The sequence below is a fragment of the Carlito syrichta genome, unplaced genomic scaffold (genome assembly GCF_000164805.1).
Source record: "Carlito syrichta isolate Samal-C Ts95f unplaced genomic scaffold, Tarsius_syrichta-2.0.1 Scaffold308997, whole genome shotgun sequence".
Lineage (NCBI taxonomy): Eukaryota > Metazoa > Chordata > Mammalia > Primates > Tarsiidae > Carlito > Carlito syrichta.
Genome location: NW_007253093.1, coordinates 75,881 through 99,649, shown reverse-complemented (window position 1 = coordinate 99,649; position 23,769 = coordinate 75,881). Strand labels below are relative to the sequence as shown.

At 35.2% G+C, this 23,769-nt stretch overlaps 1 protein-coding gene across 1 annotated transcript in view; it reads left to right on the top strand.

Moving 5' to 3' along the window:
• The window catches only part of DACH2 (dachshund family transcription factor 2), a 115,510-nt gene that overhangs the window by 87,095 nt on the left and 4,646 nt on the right, over positions 1-23,769 (top strand). The window contains exon 4 of the mRNA XM_008066527.2: positions 21,566-21,701. Within this exon, the coding sequence (XP_008064718.2) occupies positions 21,566-21,701 (136 nt within the window). The remainder of the gene's footprint in view (positions 1-21,565; positions 21,702-23,769) is intronic.

Sequence of the window (23,769 nt, the reverse complement as noted above, 5' to 3'; positions counted from 1 at the left end):
TATGATACATGGTTTACAAATATTTTTTCTCATGCAGATTATCAGTTCACTCTTTGGATTATTTATGTTACTGGGCAGAGCCTATTAGTTTAATCAAGTCAAATTTGTCTATTTTTCTTTTTGATGCTTGTGGTTTTAAGTTCTTGGTCATTTTTTTTTTCTCGATCAATGTCCAGAAGAGTTTCCCTAGGTATACTCTTCTAGTATTTTTATAATTTCAGATCTTATATTTAAGTCTTTATCCATTTTGAGTTAATTTTTGTGTGTTATGAGAGATAGAGGTTTAATTTCATTCTTCTGTATATGGTAATCTAATTTTTTCCATCACAATTTCTTGAAAAAGGTGTCCTTTTCCTCATGTGTGTCCTTGTCAATTTTGTCAAAGATCAGTTATTTGTGGAAATATGGCTTTATTTCTGTGTTCTTCATTCTTTTCCATTGCTCTATATGTTTATTTTTATAACAGTACCATACTGTATTAGTTACTATAGCTTTGTAGTCTAATTTGAAGTCAGGTATTGCAATGCTTTCAGCTTTGTTCTATTTGCTCAGGATTGTTTATGGCTATTTAAGCTATTTTTTGGCTCCCTTTGGATTTTAGGATAGTTTTTTCTAATTCTGTAAACATTGGCCTTGTCATTATGTTAGGGATTGCATTGAATTTGTAGACTGCATTGGACAATATGGTCATTTTAACAATGTTAATTATTTTGATCCATGACCATGAGATGTTTTTATAATTGTTTGTGTCATCTGCAATTTTTTTCATAAATGTTTTATAGATTTCCTTGTGGAAATATTTCACTTCCTTTGTTAAATATGTTTCTAGGTATTTTATTTTATTTTTTGTAGCTATTGTAAATGAGGTTGCCTTCTTAATTTGGTTCTCTGCTGGACTGGTATATAGAAATGCCACTCATTTTATACATTGAATTTGGATCCCAAAACTTTACTAAATCCATTTATCAAATGCAAGAGTGTTTTTGGTTAAGTATTTAGGATTTTCTAGATATCAGATCATATCAGTGAACAGGGATTATTTCACTTCCTATTTTCCAATATGGATGCCTGTGTGGAATAGAAATGGTGAACACTGAGATCCTTGTTCTGTTTAGTAGGTTGCTGGAAAATGAGTTTGCAATATGTGGCCTTTATTACTCTGAGGTATGTTCCATCTATGTTTAGTGTGTTGAGGATTTTTATCATGAAGGAATGCTGAATTTTAACAAATGCTTTTTCTATGTCTAATAAAATGACCATAGGGTTTTTGTCCTTAATTCTGTTCATGGGACATATCACATTTACCAGTCTATAAATGTTGAATCAGTTTTGCATCCCTGGCATAAAACCACATGACCATGTTCTAGTATCTTTTTGGTGTGCTATTAGATTTTGTTTGTTTGTATTTTGTTGTGGATTTTTACATCTATGTTTTTTAGGAATATTGATCTGCAGTATTCTTTTATTGTTGTGACCTTGTTTGGTTTTAGTATCAGGGTGATATTGACCTTGTGAAATTAGTTAGGCAGAAATTCCTCCTCAGTTTTGTGGAACAGTTTCAAGAGGATTCACATTAGATATTCTTTGTATGTATTTTGACTGTGAATTATTCTGGTCCTGGGTTTTGTTTTTGGTTGGGAGATTTTTTTAAATTACCGATTCAACTTTGCTACTTATTATTGATATGATTTTCTATATCTTTTAGTCTCACTCTTGGGAGGTTGTATGTTTTCAGGAATTTCTCCATTTCCTCTAGATTTTTCCAGGTTGTGAGCACATAGTTGTTCATAATTTTCTTTGAAAATCTTTAGTATTTCTCTGAAATGAATTGTAATGTCTCTTTTTCATTTCTAATTTTGTTTATTTGGATTTGCTCTCTTCATTTCTTGTAATTTTAACTAGCAACTTATCACATTTATCTTTTGAAGAACTAACTTTTAATTTCATTCATCCTTTGCATTGTTCTTTTGATCTCTATGTCATTTCATTCTGCTGTGATGTTTATTTTTATTTTCTTCTGGTTTTTATTGCTTTTCTAGCTCCCTGAGGAGCAGTATTAGGTTGTTCATTTGTAATCTTTCTACTTTTTATATGTAGGCATTTAATGTTATAAACTTCCCTTTTAGCACTAGTTTCGCTGTATATCACAGTACGTTGGTATGTTGTGTTTCCATTTTAATTTGTTTCAAAAAACTTTTTTTCTTAGCTCTAGCCCTGAACCAATAATTGTTCAAGAGAACATTGCTTAATTTTCATGCATTTCTGCAGTATTCAGAGTTCTTCTTGTTATTGAATTCTTTTTTTATTCTATTGTGGTCTGAGAAAATATTTTATATGATTTTGAAAAAATTAGTTGTAGTATATTTTTTGTTCTAAAGTATAGCCTATCCTAGAGGATATGTCATGGGCTATTGGGAAGAATATATATTCCTTAGTTGTTGCATAGGTTCTTCTGTAGATGTTTATTAAGTCTATTTGGTCTGAAGCCAAATTTTAGTTCAATGTTTATTTGTTGATTTTGTGACTCAATCTGTCTAATGCTGTGAATGGGATGTTGAAGTCCCCCACTAGTATTACATTGCTTTTTCTCTCTTTGAGTCTAGTAATATTTATTTTATGAATCTGAGTGCTCAGGTGTGGAGTGTATAATATTCAGAATTGTGATATCCTCTTATTGAATTGACTGTTTTATTATTAATAATGACTTTTTTTTACTGTTTATGATTTAAAATCTGTTTTCTCTGGTATCACTATAGCTACTTTTACTCTCTTTTGGTTTCTGTTTGTGTAGGGTATCTTTTTCCAATTCTTTATTATTAGTTTGTTTTTACAGGTCAAGTGAGTTTCTTGTAAGTAACGTGTAGTAGTTCACATATTTTTTTTCATTTCACCAAACTGTAGTCGCTAAGTAAAACATTTAATCCACTTACATTCAAGGTTAATATAGATATGTGTCATTTTGTTCTTGTGATATTGTTAAAAGATTTTTTAGTTGCTTTATAAATTCATTTTTTTCCCTCTGTTTGTCTTTTTTGGTTTGATGGAATTCTGTCATCTTGTCATTTGATTTATTTTTCTTCTTTCTTTGTGTGATTGTTTTATACAACTCCTGAGTTTTATATTTTTGTGTATTTTCATGATGGTGCATCTACTTTTTGTTTCATTTTTTAAGACTCATTTGAGCATTTCTTTTAGGGCTAGTTTAGTGGTAGTAAATTTCCTCAGCATTTGCTTGTCTGGGCAAGACTACTTCTTCCTCATTTATGAATCTTATTATTGCTGGATATAAATTCTTTGATTGGCAGTTTATTTTTTCCAGCACCTTGAAAATGCCATCTCATTCTCTTCTGGCTTGAAATGTTATTGCTGACAGGATTTCCTTTATAGATGATTGGATACTTTACTCCTGCATATTTTAATTTTTGTTGTTGTTGTTTTTTACTTTGACTAGACATTCTTATTATAATATGCTATGGTGAAGTCCTTTTTACAATGTATTTTCCTGCTATTGCTGGGCCTGCTGTATCTGGATGTCTCTTAGGCTGTATTTATTAAATTTTTATCAATTATTTCATTAACTAGGTTTTCTGTAGTTTTTTATCCCTCTTTCTTATTGGAAATACCAATTGTTTATAAGTTCGGTTGCTTTGTGTAGTCCCAAACGTTGCCAAGCTTTGTTTATTCTTTTTTTTTTTTCCTTATTTTTGTCTGACACAATTATTTGAAAGGACCTATCTTCAAGTTGAGACTATTTATTCGGCTTGGCTTAGTCTATTATTGATTTTTAAAATGCATTTTGTATTTCTTTAATGATTTTTTCAGTTCTAGAATTTTTAAAAGATACTTATATCCTTGGTACATTTTTCATTCCTATTCTGAATTGATTTTCCTATTTATTTGTATTGGTTTTGGATTTCATTTGCATCTATTTGGTTTCTTTAAAATCAATATTTTGAATTCTTCATCTGGATTTTAATGAATTTCTTTTTGATTAGGATCTGTTGCTTGAATAATTGTTGTGATCCGCTGGTGTTGTCATATTTCCTTGCATGTCCACCTCTCCTTTATCCTTGCATTAACATCTGCACATCTGGTTTGACAATCTTTTCTTTGAGGTTTTTGAAATTGCTTTTGTAAGGTAAGATTTCTTTCCAAAAGACTGATATACGTTGTGGGTTGAGTAGGATGCTTTGGCTTTGATTTTGGTGCCTGCTATAGTATGATCTCCATATGATTTCTTCAGCAGTACACAGGGTAAGTGGCATCTGTGATTTACTGGTATTTTCACATATGATTATTAATTGAGGCTGTGCTGATGTTTTGCTGGGGATTAGGATGACAAAGGTGGGCCATTCTTTGGCCATAGTCATGGCAGCATTGGGCAGAGTGTCCTTGCTCTTATTCTCCAGAGCAGTTTACACTGACACCATTGTTAGTGAATCCTGGAGGGATGATTCTTGCACCTTCAGATGACATGATTGTATGCTGGTAGTTGCAACAGTGTGCTGAGTGTGTGAGCAGGTTCTCAGGCCTCTGGAATGGTGTGATGTGAGTCATGTCAACAATGGTGGTAAATCAACCCACTGGAACCCAAGTGACCCATGTTCACGTTGGTGGTGCTTGAAATGTGTTAAATAGGTTAGGCTGGCCTGTTGGTAGCATGTGTGTGGGAGTGTCAGCTGTGATGATACTGGTAGACTAGGGCAGACCAACCTCAGATCCTGGAGCAATCTGGTGTCAACAATGATGGACTGGACTGGAAACTTTCAGGCTTCTTAATGGCATATTTGAGTATTGGGGAGATATGTCTGTGCCAGCAGAATTATCCTCAGTACATTTTGTAGTGCCTTTTGGCACTGGGTATGGCAGGCAGAGGTCCTGTACCAGGACCAACAGTGTCCCACTGTTAGATTTGCCTACAAATATTGGCTCCTCTCTCTAGAGGGCATTTGTTCACCTGTAATTGCTGCCTTGATCTCTATGCGCCCCCAAAAAGAATAAGAGTTTGTTGGGTGTTAAAGAGGGATGCCCATTCTAATATCAAAATTGATTTGATTTGTATTTTGTTTTAAATAATTTTTGAGTGTTTACATGTGGTTTATTTAGTCTAGTTTGAACTATGGGCATCTACATGTGATGCATAAACACCTGTATGCCTTCCTTCCATCCCCAATAGGGTACATTAAGCACTTTATAAATATTTTTGTATGAAAGAATGAAAGCTAAAGATTTATTGTATATTAAATTTTGGGAAGTATTTTCAACATAGATTATTTTTAGTAATACAGATTTTAATTCCAAAAATGGAAAATACATTTCAAGTTGCAAACAAATATTTGCTGTTGTTTTGCCAGAAACTAGTTTGGCAATATTGCTACACCAGACACATAGTAAATTTTAGTTCTGGCTCAGATTCCTTTAGTGTTGCCTTAGCAATTAACACTGGTAGCAAATAACTGATATAGCTATAACATGAATCGGAAATTGCATTATGATTATTAGGCTTGCAAGACTGTTCGTCCTTCAGTTATATCACTAAATGTAGCAAAATCCTAAAGGCAAAGATAGGTAAGATACCTGACAGATATGAAAGTCTATTCCCTATTTGACATTTAAGTGCCTTATAATACATTTTTTTTTTTGTAATGGGGGAAACTTTGTAATGTCAGTGTGCCATAATTTTCTCTGATAACAAAGTTAAGAAATTTAAATAGAAAGCTGTTGTTTGGCTATTTGCCGTACCATCTAATTAGCTGTATTTCTTGTTTGTCTGAGCAGCTGGCAATTAATGAATTGATAAGAAATGGTCACAAGGCAATTGCATTAGCATGTGAAATCTGGTAATTAAAATTAGTCAACACAGAGAAGGTTTTTTGTGTGATAATTCAAATTCACTGACAAAATTAGTACTTGAGTTTTATTGTAAGTGCTCTATAGAAAAGCAAAGCTATTACTATCTTTTAGAAGAGATGAATGTGCACTGAGTGAGATATGAGGTTTGTTTGTATTTGTTTGTTTGTTTAAGTGGGTGAATGGATGGGTGACATAGTTCCAAGCCGACAACATGATTTGGAAACCATGCATTTTCATACTGAAATATCCATTCTCCCTCTTTAGGGCATTTACATGCTATGAGCAGATATTATGGCTGATTCCTTTAATGTCAGCCTCTTCCAGGATAAGTTCATCATACCAAAGAGGTGAGAGGGTCCTTTGCTCAAACATCACATAGGTCACACATGGGGTGTATCTATGATTTTTGACTCTTTTGTGGTTACATGTTTCAGCTACATCTCAAATCTGGCATTATTTCTTATGTACAATATTATATTGCCTCTTTGAATTTAGGATTTAACTATGCCTTCAAAACTACTGCAGAGTGAAAACTCACAATATGTAAAGTATTTTCTCTGAGTGCTAAGTTATTTAACTATTCTTGGAGATAAAAGATAAGAGCATTGTACATTCACATTTTATAGACCAATGAAATGTACATGAAGCTACAACTCCTATCCTGGAATAGAAAGCTTGGTAGTTACTAAATTGTATTATTTTCCTTTTTAACCTCAAGAGTCTTTTCACCTTTTTTTTTAAGTTTACAAAATCTGACATGAAAATGCAATGGCAATTAGTGATTGTAGAACAGAGACTGATCCTTAAATTGGTTCAAAAATTTTCATAAGTGTCATGTTTCCAATAGTATTCAGACTTACCATGTTTGGGTATCATTTTTTTCCCTAGAATTAGTGTATGCCATGTTATTAGGAACAATTAGCAAACTTTATTTTATTATCCCTGGGTTTATTATTAAAGTCTGTCAAGTTCTAATCTGTTCTGTTTCTGCCTAGCTCTGGTGACAGTACAGAAAGAGCACATCCATTAAATATAAAATATCAAGGCAAATACATGAATAAAATATCTAGCATTTAAATAAACTTCCAAACACTTCTCAGCAGTGAAATGCCATTAAATCCTTTAGGAACTCATTAACAGATTAACATTTGGAACAATCATTACAGTGAGAGATGAATTCAAATTAAATAAAAATAAAAAAACAAATAATATATTGCATAATCTTTCTGAAGGTTTGACAAGAATCAATATAATAAAATATCAAGGCAACAAGTCAACATTGAGATGGTTGCTATTAAAAGGCAACAAAACACATGTGTATATACATATAACTACATGGCACAGATGTTTAATACACATAAATCAGCACTTCATAAATTCTGGGTATACTACCATATTTCCAAGGATGTACAGGAATATAGTGAGATAAAATAAATGATCTCTATGAAAATGGCCATAGATGATACTTTAGTGCTAATAAACTAAATCCTAAGTCAAATTGATGGTGCAAAACCTTGTAAAAAAAAAACTTAAATTTCTAAAGCATTTCCGCTGCTCTTTATGAAGGTTCAAATGTACTTTCAAATGATTTCATATGATGAATACCTCCTTTACCATTTCTGATATATCTCTAAAGAAAATAAATAGTATGATAATGGAGGACACGCTAGGAATAACATTTTCTATAATGCCCCTTTTTTATGACATAATCCTTGAACTATATAAGTACATGTCAGAAGCTGAGTTATTATTGAAGATAATTTTACTAATTGCATAGAAAACTAATGATTAAGTTATGTGAGGATATATCAATTTTGCAAATTTCTCTCCTTTGCTATATTGAATCTGGAAAAGACGTCTGCAGTGTTTCAGAGCTAAAGCTGTTTTTGCTGGCGCATGAATTAAATTCAAGAAAAGTGACAGGGTTGTAAAAGTCATAAATGCCATATAAAATGACGTCATCAATGAGTAAAAATGATTGGGGTTTTTGATTTGCAATTTTCTTTTTTAAATGATCTTATTGATTTGTTGCAAATACTGTTAACCCTGTATTTGGCAAATGGTGAGGAGATTAACACTTGTGTTCTCATTTGTAATAAAACAGATTGACTTGCTGTGAAATTTTAGCTATGCTGAGACACTATAGTAGTCACCTAATGAACCAAAGCACATTGCAGTTAAGTAGCAAAATAGATGCATACTGATTACAGGGCTGAAAAATGCATTTGTTTACTTGCAAAGAAGAAACCATTCATAGAATTGTTCATTATTTCAGGAGCAATTAAGCATTTCACTTCCACAGAGATTTTTTTTTTATAAAAACACCTAATTCTTTTTTTTTTTTTTGAGTTGGAGTCTCACTCGGTCTCCCAGACTGGAGTGCAGTGGCCGCTCCCAGCCACCGCAGCCTCGCCTGCTGGGCTCCAGCGATCCTTCCGCCTCAGCCTTCCGAGTAGCCGGAATTACAGGCACATGCTACCACGCCCAGCTGATTTTTTGATTTATTGTAGAGATGAGGTCTTGCTGCCCAGGTGGGTCTCGAACCCATGGGCTCAGGCAATCCACTCACCTTAGCCTCCCAAAGGCACAGGATTACAGGCTGAACCACTTAGCCCGGCTAAACACACCTGTCAGTGACCAGCACTGACCAAGGGTAGCTTAGGACCCGCACCAGAGAATCTGGACGGCGAGAAGAGACCACTCAGAGGCAGTTCTTCTGGGAACAGTCTGATCAGGACTGAAGCCAAATTTTATTCGGACTCCTTCCAACTTATATACCATTTTCTATACCCTCCAGCAGTGTGATAATCACTTACTGGGGGCATACAAGTTCCGTGCTTTACAAACTATGCATCACAAGACCTCTGCGAGATCTGCAATTTCCAAGCAAACAATTCGAATTCCATGATGCCTGCCGTGCTTGCATTAAGGTCACAGGTGCACAATTTCAATACAAATCGTTCAAAGTGTTTTCCATAATGTTCAATGAATCATTCATATTATACTCTTTGTTCTATACCCTGATTAATACAAAAAACTTTTCTAAGTTAACTCTAGGTTTACTGACTCCTAATATTTTTAACGATTAATATTATCAACTTAACACTATACTATAATCTATAAGTTTAGTTAAATGACTTAACTGTCAGTTATACTATTAACCTATTATGATTTAACGTAATGCCTTATAACTCAGTTAAAACTTATTCTTAAACTACAAAACTTTACTATCATTCATATGTTTCATATGTCTAAACTTTAATTTTTATATGATCTAGTGATTGGACTTTAATACTATGCTATATCCTATTAAGCTATTACCTCATCATTAATTCTTTTATAAATCGTATAGTAATTATTATATTTGAATAATGTAGCAAAAGGAAACAAAACAGCAAGCATAAATTTAGGCAACTATGAGTGTATATGTATATATTTTATCCTAACAAGTCTACTCTAAAAATCAAATAGTAACTGTCACACTCTTGAACAAGGAAATGCATGGCTGCCAAGATGGCGGCCATGGGCTGAAGCAGACAGAGTTTCGGTAATTAACGAAACAAAAGAAAACGTTCTGCCTGGCTAGGGGCAGGGCGACAAAACTATTTAGTTTCTAATTTTAGCCCTAGGGGAAACAGCTTTCGGGAACAAGAGCTGACTACCCAGTCTACCAGGAAATAGAAGTTAAAAAATATCTAGAAAGAAGTAAAACTTAGAAAGACAGAGAGAAACAATTCTGCTATGGACTTTCCATCAGGTGTATTGAGATTTACTTATAAGTTTTACTGCCATGTATGCACACTGGTCACTAATCACACGCCAATATTATAGGTATAACTGATATCCTATGTCAGAGGCGATCTTCTAGATGGGCCTTTACAGGCCTCAGCCATGTAGCTATAGATGTTGGCTCCCAACACACACCTAATTCTTAATCAATGTAAGTTATTAGACTTGTCTAACATGGTTTACATGGTGAAAATATGTCTGACCTTTCTGCTGCCTTAAGAAAATAATAACAATGAACCAAACCTTGATTAGCTATGGAAAGTACAAACTACAAAATCTTTAAAAAAAATTTCTTCATGCAAAATGTCACTGTCACAATTAATATTCACTCTCTAAATCGTGTTCTTAAAGTTAGGTTATTGTTTCACATAATATGTTGTTGAAAGTGTTAAATAAGGAGTTTGAGGGTAAATTATTGAAGTTCTTATTGTGTGATCATATACTGTTCTCAGACACTTTGGGGGAAATCCTTTACTGTAGAATTGTAGATTTTTTTCTCATTCATAGCATTGCTATTTGTGTATATGTCCTTTCAGTTGTTATTTATTCAGAATGAGCTTTCATTTTATTATTAGGCATAGTAGGCAGGACTAAGTATCATTGTCAGTTGGATTATCTTGTTTTACCAAACCATCAACTGTATGAATCACTCAGACTTGTTTTATTTTTTTATGGCAGTATATATTACTGTATGTATGATTCTTGTTTGCCACTACACAATCATTTTTGTTTCTCAGTTCTATTTTTTCCACAGTAACTGCTGAATTTTGTCCCTGTCCATTCTTTCAGAGGTCCAATATAGATAGTTGTAGCTCAGTGAATTACACAATTTTAAATCAAATTAGAATTCAAAGATGAATACTGAATGCTATATATTTATGCATATATTTTGCCACAGAATCAATGGGACACAACAGTAAAAGGTAAAAATAAATTTTGGCCACATATATGAAATTTCTTTCATTGGGGTGTGTGTGTGTGTGTGTGTGTGTGTGTGTGTGTGTGCGCATGCATGCACAAATACTATTTGGATAATATATTTTAAAATAGTACAATTTAGGTTGAATTTTACACCTGATAAACTATTCATCTTTTTAAAAAAGTAAAAAGATGTTGTAAGAGGGTTAGATAGATCTTTCTGTCCATCTCCATACCATCTCTCCAAATTTCTACTCAATTGCAGGCAGCTGGGGGTGAAGATTCTAACATCTTAAGTTTCAGCAGCAAAGAGGGAATCTGCAGTAACATACATGCAGTCGCAGAACCCACCAAAAGAGGGAGCTCTCACCCTCTCAATTACTGAAAAAAAGACGATTCTTTTCTTCTGCTTTGTGTGTGTGTGTATATATATATACACACACAATATATATATTTTTCTCTGCACACCTTGTGTGACAACTAGGTATTTTCCTGCATACTAAAATAGATATGAAATGTACCAGCATATTACTCCATTTTAAAACATTGTTTTTGAGGTTCCAAGAAGATGGCAGTATAGTCAGTCAGACTGCATGAGTTCCTGTGTGAGTGAGTGGGTATATGGATGAAATTGCATTCTTATCTGTGGGTAAGTGGGCATGTGAGTAGCTAACTGAGTGAGGACTTGGGAGCAAGTGGCCAGGGCTCTCCTGGTGAAGTGGCTGGAGCTGCATCCACTCTGCTTGGACCTTAGTGCTTCCCAGAGAGCAGAAGCTGAATACTATTTTCTAAAATCAATAAAGCTTTTCCCAGGAAATAGCTGCCAGAGTGACTGCCTGGTTCTCACCACCACACCATCAGGTCAGACACTGGCAGTGAGGGCCATGGAAGGAATGTAGTGAGGGAGCCAGAGGCAGAATTTCAAAGAAGCAGTAGGGAGAGGCCACCCAGAACCTGGACTTGCTGCTAATGCTTCCAACACCAGGACAGGCTGCAAGGCCCTGCCACTGGGACCTGAGATCTGGAGAATGTGGTACTTGCTGGAGAGGAAGTTATCTTTTCTGTCCCCATTTGCAGAAAGAACAATAGTCTGTAGAGAAACTGAGCAGCCACTCTAAAGCCTGGGCAGAGAAGTGCTCCTGGGCAGCATCCAGGGAGCAACAGACCTGCATCTTAAGACCAGGGGGTGAGCTCTGTATTGCTCTGGGGCTGCTCTCCATGAACTCAAAGAGCATCACCCCCAGTGCATAAACCATGGTGGGTAATGGCAGATGTGGAGCCCCAGATGATCCACCCTCCACCCTGAGCCAGCTGCTGGGTGATAGATGCATACAGCAGATTTGAGTGAGAAGGAGGTTGGTTAGTTCCAACTGACTTTCCTCTTCTCCTAGCAATAAGTGAAAGAGTTCAGGAGGACAGGATAGAGGTAGGTGGCCCCATTCCTCTGCCACACACTGGGCACTATAGGAGCTGTGACCATGACAGGAGAGGAAGGAAGTGGGGGGAGATCCTGGGAGAGACTGAGTCAAGTTATCCCCCAAAGCACCCCCATGGGTGTGCACTGGCTACCAATTTCAGGCATCTGGGGGTGAAGGTTCTAATATCTTAAGTTTCAACAGCAAAGAGTGAACCTGCAGTAACATACCTGCATTGCAAAACCCACCAAAAGAGGGAACTCTCATCCTCTCAAAGAGATATACTAAAGCTGAGAAATCTCTATCAAGGAGTTGTTTGAGTTTTAGTTTGTTTTTTTGGAGGTTTTTTCCCCCCCTCCTTTCTTGTTTGTTTATATGTTTGTCTCAGTTGTTTCCTTTGTTTATTTGTTGGTGGGTTGGTTTTTTTCCTTTCTTTCCTACTTCTTTTTCTCTCTCTTTGTTTTTCTCTGTTTTTTCTCTCTTTCTTTTTCTTTCCCTTTTTTCTCTCCTTCTTCCCTCTCTTTTTTCTCTTATACCCTGTCTTGAACTCAGGAGCTACATGAGCACACCCATTTTTAAAGTCATATTTTGTGGAGATGGAGAGCAAGTCCCAGCTGGCCTATTCAGCAGATACCAAGCAATGTTACCCATCAGTAGGTTCTGAATCCTTGAAGCCCCTCCTCTACCCTTTAGTAAGTGCTCAAAATTGTAAAGAGATGCACAGTGCACTACCTCCAGCCCTATTTCATAATGGAACAAGCCTGGAATCCTGGTTCAGTGAAAGACAGAAGGTCCTTCAAATATCAGAAGTGATTTCTTCTCCATTTCCCACTGAGCAATGAGATTGAAGAGAAAGATAAGAGAACTGTTACAAATAAAGAAAAAATAATTTGAAAAATCACTGGTAATCTTCAGAGCTCCAACATAGTGTCACTGCCTAAAAGAACAGCTACTGGAGCACAACAATGGGTATGTCTGAGAATGATGGTACCCAGAAGGTGTTTACAGAGATTAGAGAATCATTGGATAGAATTAATAAAAATCAAGAAATGCAAGAGATAAATCTAAGTGAAGCTGCAGTGAAGTTGGACAGACTCAAGAAAACAATTTATAAATAACAGAAATGAAGTACTCCATCCAATAAATAAATAACAAACTGACAAGCATGGGAAGCAGAATTGACCAAGCCAGAAGAAATAATCTCAGAGCTGGAAGACCAAAATATGGAATTAACCCAATCTATTAAAAATGTAGAAAAGAACTTCAGAAGAAAGAAGAAACTCTCCAAGAGAAGTGCAATTGATAAAGAAGCCCAACTTAGATCAGAAAACCTGTAATAGAAAGAGAAATGGAAAAACCTTGGAAAATAATTACATGAGGTTTTTTTCCAAGAAAACTTACCTCATTTGTCCAGGGAGATGAGTATACAAGCACAAGAGATTCAAAGAACCCCTACAAGACATCTTATAAGAAGACCAACTCCTAGACACATAGTAATTTGCCTACACAAAGGGAGGTTTAAAAAAAAGTCCTACAGATAGCAAGAGAAAGAAGTCAGACTACCTACCTACCAGGGAAGTTCAATCAGAATCACTGGAGAATTATCTGCAGAAATACTACAGGCCAGAAGTGTTTGGATCCCAATCATCAATGCTCTCAAAGATAAATAATTTTAACCAATATTTATTTACCCAGTCAAGCTAAGTTTCCCCAGCAAAGGATAATTTAAATCCTTCCCAGACATCTAATTCCTAAAAGAATATGCTGATTCCAGACCAACTCTACAGGAAATGCTTAAAAAGGTGCTGTGCACAGAAGAAAAAAGAAACAAAAGAATGACCATGCACTTCACAAGATCACAAACAAACACAGAAGCAAAGAGAAAACAAAGCATCCTTGTAAAAACCTATGACAAGGACAAACTCGCAAATTTCAATAATCAGCCTGAACATGAATAGACAAAATGCACCACTGAAAAGATGTAGAATGGAAAACTGGATTAAAAAAAAAGACCTAGCCGGGATCAGTGGCTCAGCCTGTAATCCCATGCCTTGGGAGGCTGAGGTGAGTGGATTGCCTGAGCCCGCGGGTTCAAGACCCACCTGGGCAACTTGATGAGACCTCATCTCTACAATAAATAAAAAATTAGCTGGGTGTCGTAGTGTGCGCCTGTAGTTCCAGCTACTTGGAAGACTGAGGTGGATGGATCGCTGGAACCCAGCAGGTCGAGGCTGCAGTGGCCAGGAGCGGCCACTGCACTCCAGTCTTGGTGACAGAGTGAGACTCCAACTAAAAAAAAAAAAAAAAGACCTAACAATATGCTGCATATAGGAAACACATCTCAATACAAAAGGACACTCACAGACTCAAAGCTAGAGGAGGAAAACAAATTTTCAGGCATAGGGATCACAAAAGAAGGCAGGAGTCATAATCATAATATCAGACAAAACAATCTTTAAGTTATCAAACATTTTTAAAGATTCAGAAGGACACTACATGATGATAAAAGGTTCAATCCATCAACAAGAAATATCCATCCTACACATATATACAACCAACACAGGAGCACCAGCTTTTATAAAGCAGCTACTCAGTAAATTTTAAAAAGATACTGACTCTAACACTATCATAGCTGGGGACTTAAATACCCCCACTAACAACCCTAGATAGATCTTTGAAGCAAAAAATCAACATAGAGATCTAGCACCTCAACTTGATGCTTGACCAAATGGACTTAATAAATACACATAGAACACTCCATCCAACAACCATGGAACATACATTCCATTCAACACCACATGGAATGTATGCCAAGACTGACCAAATCCTCAGCTATAAATTAACCATAAACAAATTTCATAAGACCAAAATACTGCCATGCACCTTCTCAGACCACAGTGGAATAAAAATAAATATCAACACCAGCAATATTCCCCCAAAACCCACAAAGACATGGACACTAAATAGCATGATGCTGAACAACTCCTTGGTCAACACAGAAATCAAAACAGAAATTAAAAGATTCCTGGAAACAAATGAAAGCTAAGAAATATCATACCAAAACCTCTGAGATGCCATGAAATTAATACTAAGAGGAGAATTTATATCTTTAAAAACACACATCAAGAAAACCTTAACTTCAGCAGAAGAATCCAGATCACCAAAGTAAAAGCACAAATTCAGACAAAAATATCATAGAAAAAATGAACAAAGCACACAGCTGGTTCTTTGAAGTATAAACAAGATTGATGGTCCCGTAGGCAGAATGACCAAGAAAAAAAAAGAGAAAAAACCCCATATAAACACAGAAATGCAAAAGATCAAATCAAAACTGACCCTGAAGAAATACAAAAGATTATCAGAGATTGCTATAATGATACCTATATGGAAACAAACTCTAAAACCTCCTAAATGAAATGCAGGATTTCTGACATCACACAACCTCCCAAGGTTGAAACAAGAAGAATTTGGGACACTAAACAGATCAATAACAACTGAGGATGTTGACTTCATCATAAGAAAACTACCTCCAAATGAAGCCCTGGATCAGATGACGTTCCTGCAGAATTCTAAAAAAAAATTCAAGAAGGAGTTGATACCAATCCTACTGAAAGTATATTAGGCAATTGAGAAACATGGAACTCTCCCCAAATCAGTTTTATGAAACTGAGATCACACTGATACCTAAACTGGGTAAAGATTCAACAAAGAAAGAGAACTACAGGCCAATATCCCTGATAAATATAGATGTAAAAATTCTCAATAAGATTTCAGCAAATCGGATCCAACAACACATCTCAAAAATCATCCACCATGACCAGGAGGCAGGACTGCTTCAACATCCACAAGATCATAAATGTAATTAAATACATTAACAGATGCAAAATCAAGAAACATATGATTATATCATTGGATGCAGAAAAAGCTTCTGATAAAATTCAGCATTCCTTCTTGATAAAAACCTTTGAACACTTAGGCTCAGAGAGAACATACCTCAAAATAGCAAGAGTCATCTATGATAATCTCACAGCCAACATATTGCTAAATGAACAGAAATTGGAAACATTTCCCTTGAAAAACACAACATAAAGCTGCCCACTTTCAACCCACCTGTTCAACATAGCATTGGAAGTCCTAGCTAGAGTAGTCAGACAAGAAAAGGAAATCAGGGGTATCAAAAGAGGAACAGAGGAATTTATGTTATCTCTTCTTGCTGATTATATGATTCTATATCTCAAAAATTCAAGATAAATTTTCAAAAACTTCCTTGCAGTGATAAAGGACTTTGACAAAGTCTCAGGTTACAAAATAAATATGCAAAATGCAATCAAATTCTTATATACCAACTGCAAATAGGCATAGAAACAAATAAAAACTACAATCCCATTCACAGTAACCATAAAAAAGTAAAATATCTAGGCATCTTCCTAATCAGAGAGGTGAAAGACCTTTACAATAAAAACTACAAAATACTGCTCAAACAAATCAAAGAAGACACAAACGAATGAAAAAAAAAAAATATTCCATGCTCAAGTATTGGAAGAATCAACATTGTTAAGATGTCCATCCTACCAAAGGCAATCTACAGATTTGACATAATACCCATTAAATTACCAACATCATTCTTTTCAGAACTGGAAACAACAATACAGAAATTCATATGGAAAAATAAAAGACAAAGAATAACCCAAACAATCCTTAGCAAAAGAAGCAAGGCAGGAGGTTTCACACTTTCAGACTTAAACTTTACTATAAGAGTACAATCATCAAAACAGCCTGGTGTTGGAACAAGAACAAGCATAAAGACCAGTGGAACAGGATAGAGATTCTGGAAGCAAAACCTCAATTTCTCAACTCATCGTCAACAAATCCTCCACCAACAACCACTGGGAAGAGGAGAACCTATTCAGTAAACACTGCTGGGAGAACTGGCCGATCACATACAGAAGATTGAAACAGGACCTCTACCTATCACCATACAAAACAAATCTCAGTGGATCAAAGACTTAAACATAAAACCTCAAACTATAAGAATCTTAGAAAATGCAGCAGACACCATTATGGAAATTGGAATAGGCAACCAATTTGTGGTCAAAACCCCAAATGCCCATGCATAAGAGATAAGATAGCTAAGTGGGTTCTCATCAAACTGAAAAGCTTCTGCAAAGCAAAATAAATTGAGAGGGAGACAGCCCACAGAATGGGAAACATATCTGCCAACTTTATATCTGATAAAGGCCTAACATCCAGGAACTACAAGGAACTCAAACATGCCAAAAGGAAAAAAAAACAAAACAAAAAACCACAACTGTCCTATTATAAAGTGGGCAAAAGTATGAATAGATACTTAACAAAAAGACATATGAACAGCCAACAGATACATAAAAAAATGTCCAGCTACACTGATCATTAAAGAAATGTAAATAAAAACCACACGGATATACCATCTAACTCCAGTCAGGGGGACCATCATCAATAGCAAAAAACAACAGATGCTGGAGAGGATGTGAGGAAAAGGGAACCTTTCTACACTGTTGGTGTTAGTGTAAACTAGTACAAACTCTGTGTAAAACAGAGTGGCGATTTCCAAAAGATCTAAAAATCAATCTTTCATATATGACCCAGTGCCAGAGTCCTGCTCCTGCAGAGTCCAGAGATTCCCAAAGGTGCATATGGCGTCGGCGATTGTGAGAAAGAGAGAAAGAGAGAGACTTGGACAACTGTTCAGATCTGAGCAGAAGCCATTTTATTGCGAATAGTAGCTAGCTTATATTTCTCTCTACAAGGGAAATAATCTCTGCAAGTTACTGCTACAGAGCAAGTTAAAATCATCATTGCAAAACAAATCACTTACAACAAATTACATGGATTCTTTGTGATGTTAAAATGATGCTTAAGTTTAAGTATTTTTTTTTTTTTGAGTTGGAGTCTCACTCTATCGCCCAGACTGGAGTGCAGTGCTGCTCCCGGTCACCGCAGCCTCGACCTGCTAGGCTCCGGCGATCCTTCCACCTCAGCCTTCCGAGTAGCCGGAATTACAGGCATGCGCTACCACGCCCAGCTGATTTTTTTGATTTATTGTAGAGAGGAGGTCTCACTGCCCAGGCGGGTCTCGAACCCGTGGGCTCAGGCAATCCACTCACCTCAGCCTCCAAAGGCGTGGGATTACAGGCTGAGCCACCGAGCCCGGCTAAGTTTAAGTATTCTTCTCGGTGCTTGGCTAATGTCCTAAGGACAGAGACTATTTCCACCCAAAACAACATTATCCCAACACAATGATGTTATCCTGTAAAAAACAGTCTCCGCAACCCATTAATATAAAATCTTAAAATTATAAAATTACAAAGCTTTTCATTAAACTCTACTTAAAACAAAATTTATATCCCAAATTAACTAATATATATTATAACCTTTCTAACAAATCTAACTCTTTATAAACTTAACTTCCTTATTCCAATTATCCAGGGAAACAGATTTTTCCATAATAAAGTCTCTGGGGGCCAGAACAACAGTTTCTGGCCCAGGGTTTTGGAGCAGTTCATATGTAGAATATTTCCATCTGGTGGAAGAATGTGCACCTGGAGATCCTCTAGAAGTGCCTGTGCAGATGTTTCTTTTTTCATGGACAAGGAGTTTCTTCTTAAAAACTCTCTGGTCTTTCAAACCCCTTGGTAGTTTCCTCTTGTTCGAATTCCTTTATTGTTTTCCTATCTGGAACATCGTATCTCTAAGGAAAAAACAGCTTAGAAGAAACTTCTAGTGATGTTCTTCAGGCTTCAAGGTAGTTTTGGTTGTTAGATAAATCCTCTTTTACTCAGTTAAATTCTACATCTAAACCCTTTAACTTTTTATATACTAAAACTTTAATATGTATCTCAAAACAAACTTATAAATCACCTACATATACCTTAATATAAACTTTCACTTACACTTAAATCTTATGCCTATATAACCTTATGTCCAAACACCATAACTACAACTACAAATAATAAGCAAAAATATTCAGAACAATACTTTTCCTAAACAAAATCAGAAACCTCTTTTTACCAGGTATTAGTCACAAATGCTAACCCTAAAAACAAGATCTGTAACCCATGACCAAGCGAAAGAAAGTCCTTTAAACATGCCTCAGAGTCATCACATGGGCAAAAGGGACAGGTCAAACAACGTAGTGGGAAGTGGAAAGATGGATAATGAGTTTCCAGTGCCTGTGGCCCGGGGTCACCAGGACCCTGTCATTCTGGTGGGCCTCCAAGGCTGGCTCTTAACAACCCAGCAATCCCCCTTCTGGAAATATAACCAGAGAAGCTCACATCATTCTAAATAAAAGATGCCTGCACATGCATGTTTACTGCAGTACTGTTCACAATAGCAAAAACTTGGAACCAACCATGCTGCCCATTGAAATTGGACTGCATTTTTAAAAATGTGGTATATATACATGACGGAATATTTTGCCCCCATAGAGAAGGACCAAATTATGGGCTTTGCAGCAACTTGGATGAATTTAGAATCTATCTATCACAGAACAAAGACCTGAGTACCACATGCTCTCTTTCATAAGCGGACCCTGAATGTTTATCTTAATACTATAAGAAAGAATTGGTATTGGTGAAAAACCACCAGGGGAGGGAGTTGGAAATACATAACATCAATATGGGCACCTAATCGTAAACTAGGTGAAGTGGAAACCCAAGGGAGGCCTAAACATTACCTGTACAATGACTGCTTATGTACATAATCCTGAATTGTACCCCACATCTTTAAAATAAAAATAATTAAATTAAATTAAACATTGTTTTTGATGCATGAAAACAATTCCAAAGTCTTTAAAATGTAACACATATTTAAAATTATTGGTATTTATACCAATATAAAATATACCAATATAAAATAATATAATACTGCAGCTAATATTCTCAAAGTTTGCTATTCATTTCAGTAAAGTTATTGAATGTTAATAAAATGCTCAGCAATAATGTAAAATGCTATTTAAAAACTGTCACAAATTTAGTGGCTTAAAACAATGCAAATTTATTTTCTTAGAGTTCTTTAGGTCAAAAGTCAGACATGGGTCTTTATGGCTAAAAGCAAGGTATGGGCAAGGCTACATTTCTTTCAGTATGTTCCAGGGAAGAATCTGTTCCTTTTCCTTTTTTCAGTTTTCAAAGGTCACTCACATTTCTTGGGTCAGGACTCTCTTCCACCATCTTTAAAACAAGCAATGTTGCATCATGGTGACCCCTCTTATCTGTCTGTATCCTCCACATTTAAGGACGCTTGAGGTCAGATTGGGCCCACCAAAATAATCCAGTATAATATCCCTATCTCATGGATCCCATTTGCATGTGCAAAGTCCCTTTGGCCGTGAGAATTAACAAGTACACAGGTACCAGTGATTAGGATGTGAATTGTAGATCTTTGGAAGGGGAGGTGCCATCATTCTGCCAGCCACAATAACAGATATTGCATAATATTAACCACAATAATGAAATAATAACTTAACTTTCATGCTATTATTTTTGCATTGGATAGTTTTTCTTAAGCATATTTATAAATTTTGAGTTTCTCATGCAAAATCAATGTGAAAATGTACAAGAACATATCTGACAAACTAATTCTTAATGTTATGATGATTAGAATACTGATTTTATGATTATAGATAATAGAACAATCAATGTAAGAAATTTATTATGGATGAATTAAATATTTTGTAAAACATCTGTCCCAGCATGTTTATCTCCCAGTCACATTAATTTTGTATGTGCATAAACACAGCAATTTGGTTCTTATATTAATCAATTTAATCTAATGATTCATATTTATTCATTCATTAGTGATGTATAAACATGGTGAATAACTTCATTGTTTTGTAGAAGTTTTCATAATAAAAAAATGCAAAGAGAGCTATAATTGTTACTACAGAAGTAAAAAATATTTGATTTTTATTCAAATTCATTATTGGAAACAAAAACATCTATATATTACTACAGGAATCAGCAATGATTTTAATGTCAGTTTGAAAAATCCATAATTATGTCCTGTGACTATTAAAATGTTTTACTGGAGGAATTCAACATAAGTTTCTAAGGACTGATAGAATACAAGTGTATTATTTCCATAGCCCTTGTCTATGCATAAAAACTCAACATGTATCAGGTGCCACTACTTGTGAGTTTTATTCTAGGACTCTCAAGTCTTTACATTTGTGAGTTCTCCTTCTTAATCAGATAGTAGTATCCCCCTCCGTGCCTTGGTATGAACTTTACACTCATCTACAAGCTTATGATAACAATGACCTTTACTACACAACTATGTTGAAAATCATTTATGAATTTTATATGAGAACAAATGGAAATTATCTTTTCTAGAGTCTCTACAATGTGCCCTTTCTTCTTTAATTCTCATTTCATTCGTTTCACAAGAACTAAAAATATGTTTTTGTCTAAAGATATGTATTTAAAACTAAGTATTGTGGATGTGCACACTTTCAGATTAAGTGAGAAATCAACATTTCAAATGTTATGTACTCAATCAACATAAAATTGGTACACAGATGGTGCTTCCTTTTGTATTTCCTTTTGTGTCAGGAGCGGATCCCAGAGAGTCCCTCTCCTGCTCCTTCTTTGGAAGAGAGTCATCGCCCTGGGAGCCAGACTTCTTCCCACCCCAGCAGCAGTGTGTCCAGCTCTCCTTCTCAGATGGATCATCATTCAGAGAGAATGGGTGAGTAACTTTCCTGAAACAAGTAAGTGTAATATATTATTTCAGGAAATACCTCATTAAACAATAAAGAGGAAAGGAAAAACTGGGGGAGCTGACACCTCCTTAATAAAAATGACTCTTTGAAGTTTAGTCATTTTTTAATTGCTGAAGCAATATGAACAACAAAATGAAACTTAAATTGTTAAAAGTTTTTTCTCTGCAAACACCGTTCTTTTCTGTATCAATCAATTTCATGGAAACAATATGATAGAATTTGTATAGGGTATGTGATATCAATATGTGATAAAATACGCTTGTTGAATTCACAGCATTCTTTTGAATAAGGAATGATAAAATATCCATTAAATAGTTGATCATTTGAGAGTGATTAAAATACAATTCGATACATGATTTGCCATAATCTCAACAACGTAGATAACAAATATTAAACTTGTTTTTCCCCACGTTTATATAATTACACACACACACATACATATAATTGTCTCAGCAGTCTTACACCGTAGACACTATTTGAAAAATTGGTGGTGATGTGTCATTTAATATGACACAAATCTAGCCATAGTACTAGCACTAACTAGCTATAACATCTTGGTATGTCACTTAACCACTGTGAATTTCTTTACCTAATATATGGAAATAATTACCACAATGCCTAATGCACTGGGTTATTTAGAGGTCAGATGAAATATCACATGTAAAACACTTCAGAAGTCTAAAGTGCTAAGGAAATGTGAGGGATTAAAATTACTTTTCTCTGCATGACTTTACTTTGATTGCTTATTCTCTCTTACTGTCCGAAACCACTCATTTATACAGAAGTTACCAGGTGAATTCTACCATAACAAATTCTCATTTAGAATATAATATTTATGGATCAATTGAGCTAAGTAAAATCTTCATTAATTCATCTCCATACCTACATAATCTAAACTTGTATCCATTTTCTTTAGGGAAAATTATTTCTGCTATTCCTTTAGTTTTGGTATGATGATGTTCTTTAAATGAATTCCAAATTTTTATAGCTCATAGTAGTGATTGTTTCCAGCCTCTACAAAATAATGTGCTTTGGGCAGAAGAAGGAATTTGGGAGATTAGTAAGGTGTTGGGTGCAGGATTTGTGTGGGGAAAAATGAACACAATTTTCCTCTTGTGGAAATTCATCCAAGTCTCACCTAGTCTGTCAATATTATATATTGTGTGTGCTTCCTTCACTTCATAGGGAGCACAGTGATTCTTAAATTTGACTCCTTGTCATAATTCTTTATGGGGTTTTTATAAATATGGATTGCAAGACCACAAACTTGAGTTTGATTCACTTGGTCTAGAATAGGGTCTGGGCAGTAATATTTTGTTTTGGTTTGCTATATCTCCTCAGGAGATTCTTATGTGCAGTCAGGGTTAGGAACCAGAGAGTTAGAGCTTGAGGTTAATAGTCCTGAGGGAGTAAATTTAATTCTTGGAAGAGGTGACATAGATCTTCTAACTTTACTCTGTTCCACGTGGTTGTTACAACATTGTGTACGATGATTCAAGTGAGTTTGAGCGAGACAAAAGGCAGTTAGTAGACAGTTGACCATGAATGAATCAAGAAACCAAAATATAATTTTTGTATTGATGAGGATGGGAGGAGAGAGAAAAAGGGAAAAAGGACCATAGGGAGAAAATTATTTATTGAATGCTGGCTAAAAAGTCAAGTACATAGGAAAATATACTCAGTGATAGACATATTGTAAGAGAATGAGTGTCTTACACTTAGAAGTAAACTCAAGTATTTCCAAAGCAATGTAATATTCTAGAAAAAAATCTTAAGAACACTGTTTATTTTCAACTCCACTGGCAGTAATTACACAGTCATCCTAACATGACAGTGAGATTTTCTAGGATTGAATAAAAAATTTGATGATTTTTAACTTCAAAGTGACCGTATTTTATTAATAAAGTTATATAATGTTTTAATATATATGGCTAAAGAGAATGAAATGATAAACTCTGAAAATCAGCATGTTTTTACTCTTTCAATATAAATTTTTAATAAAGAATAATAATAATTACCAGAAAGTCATATTTT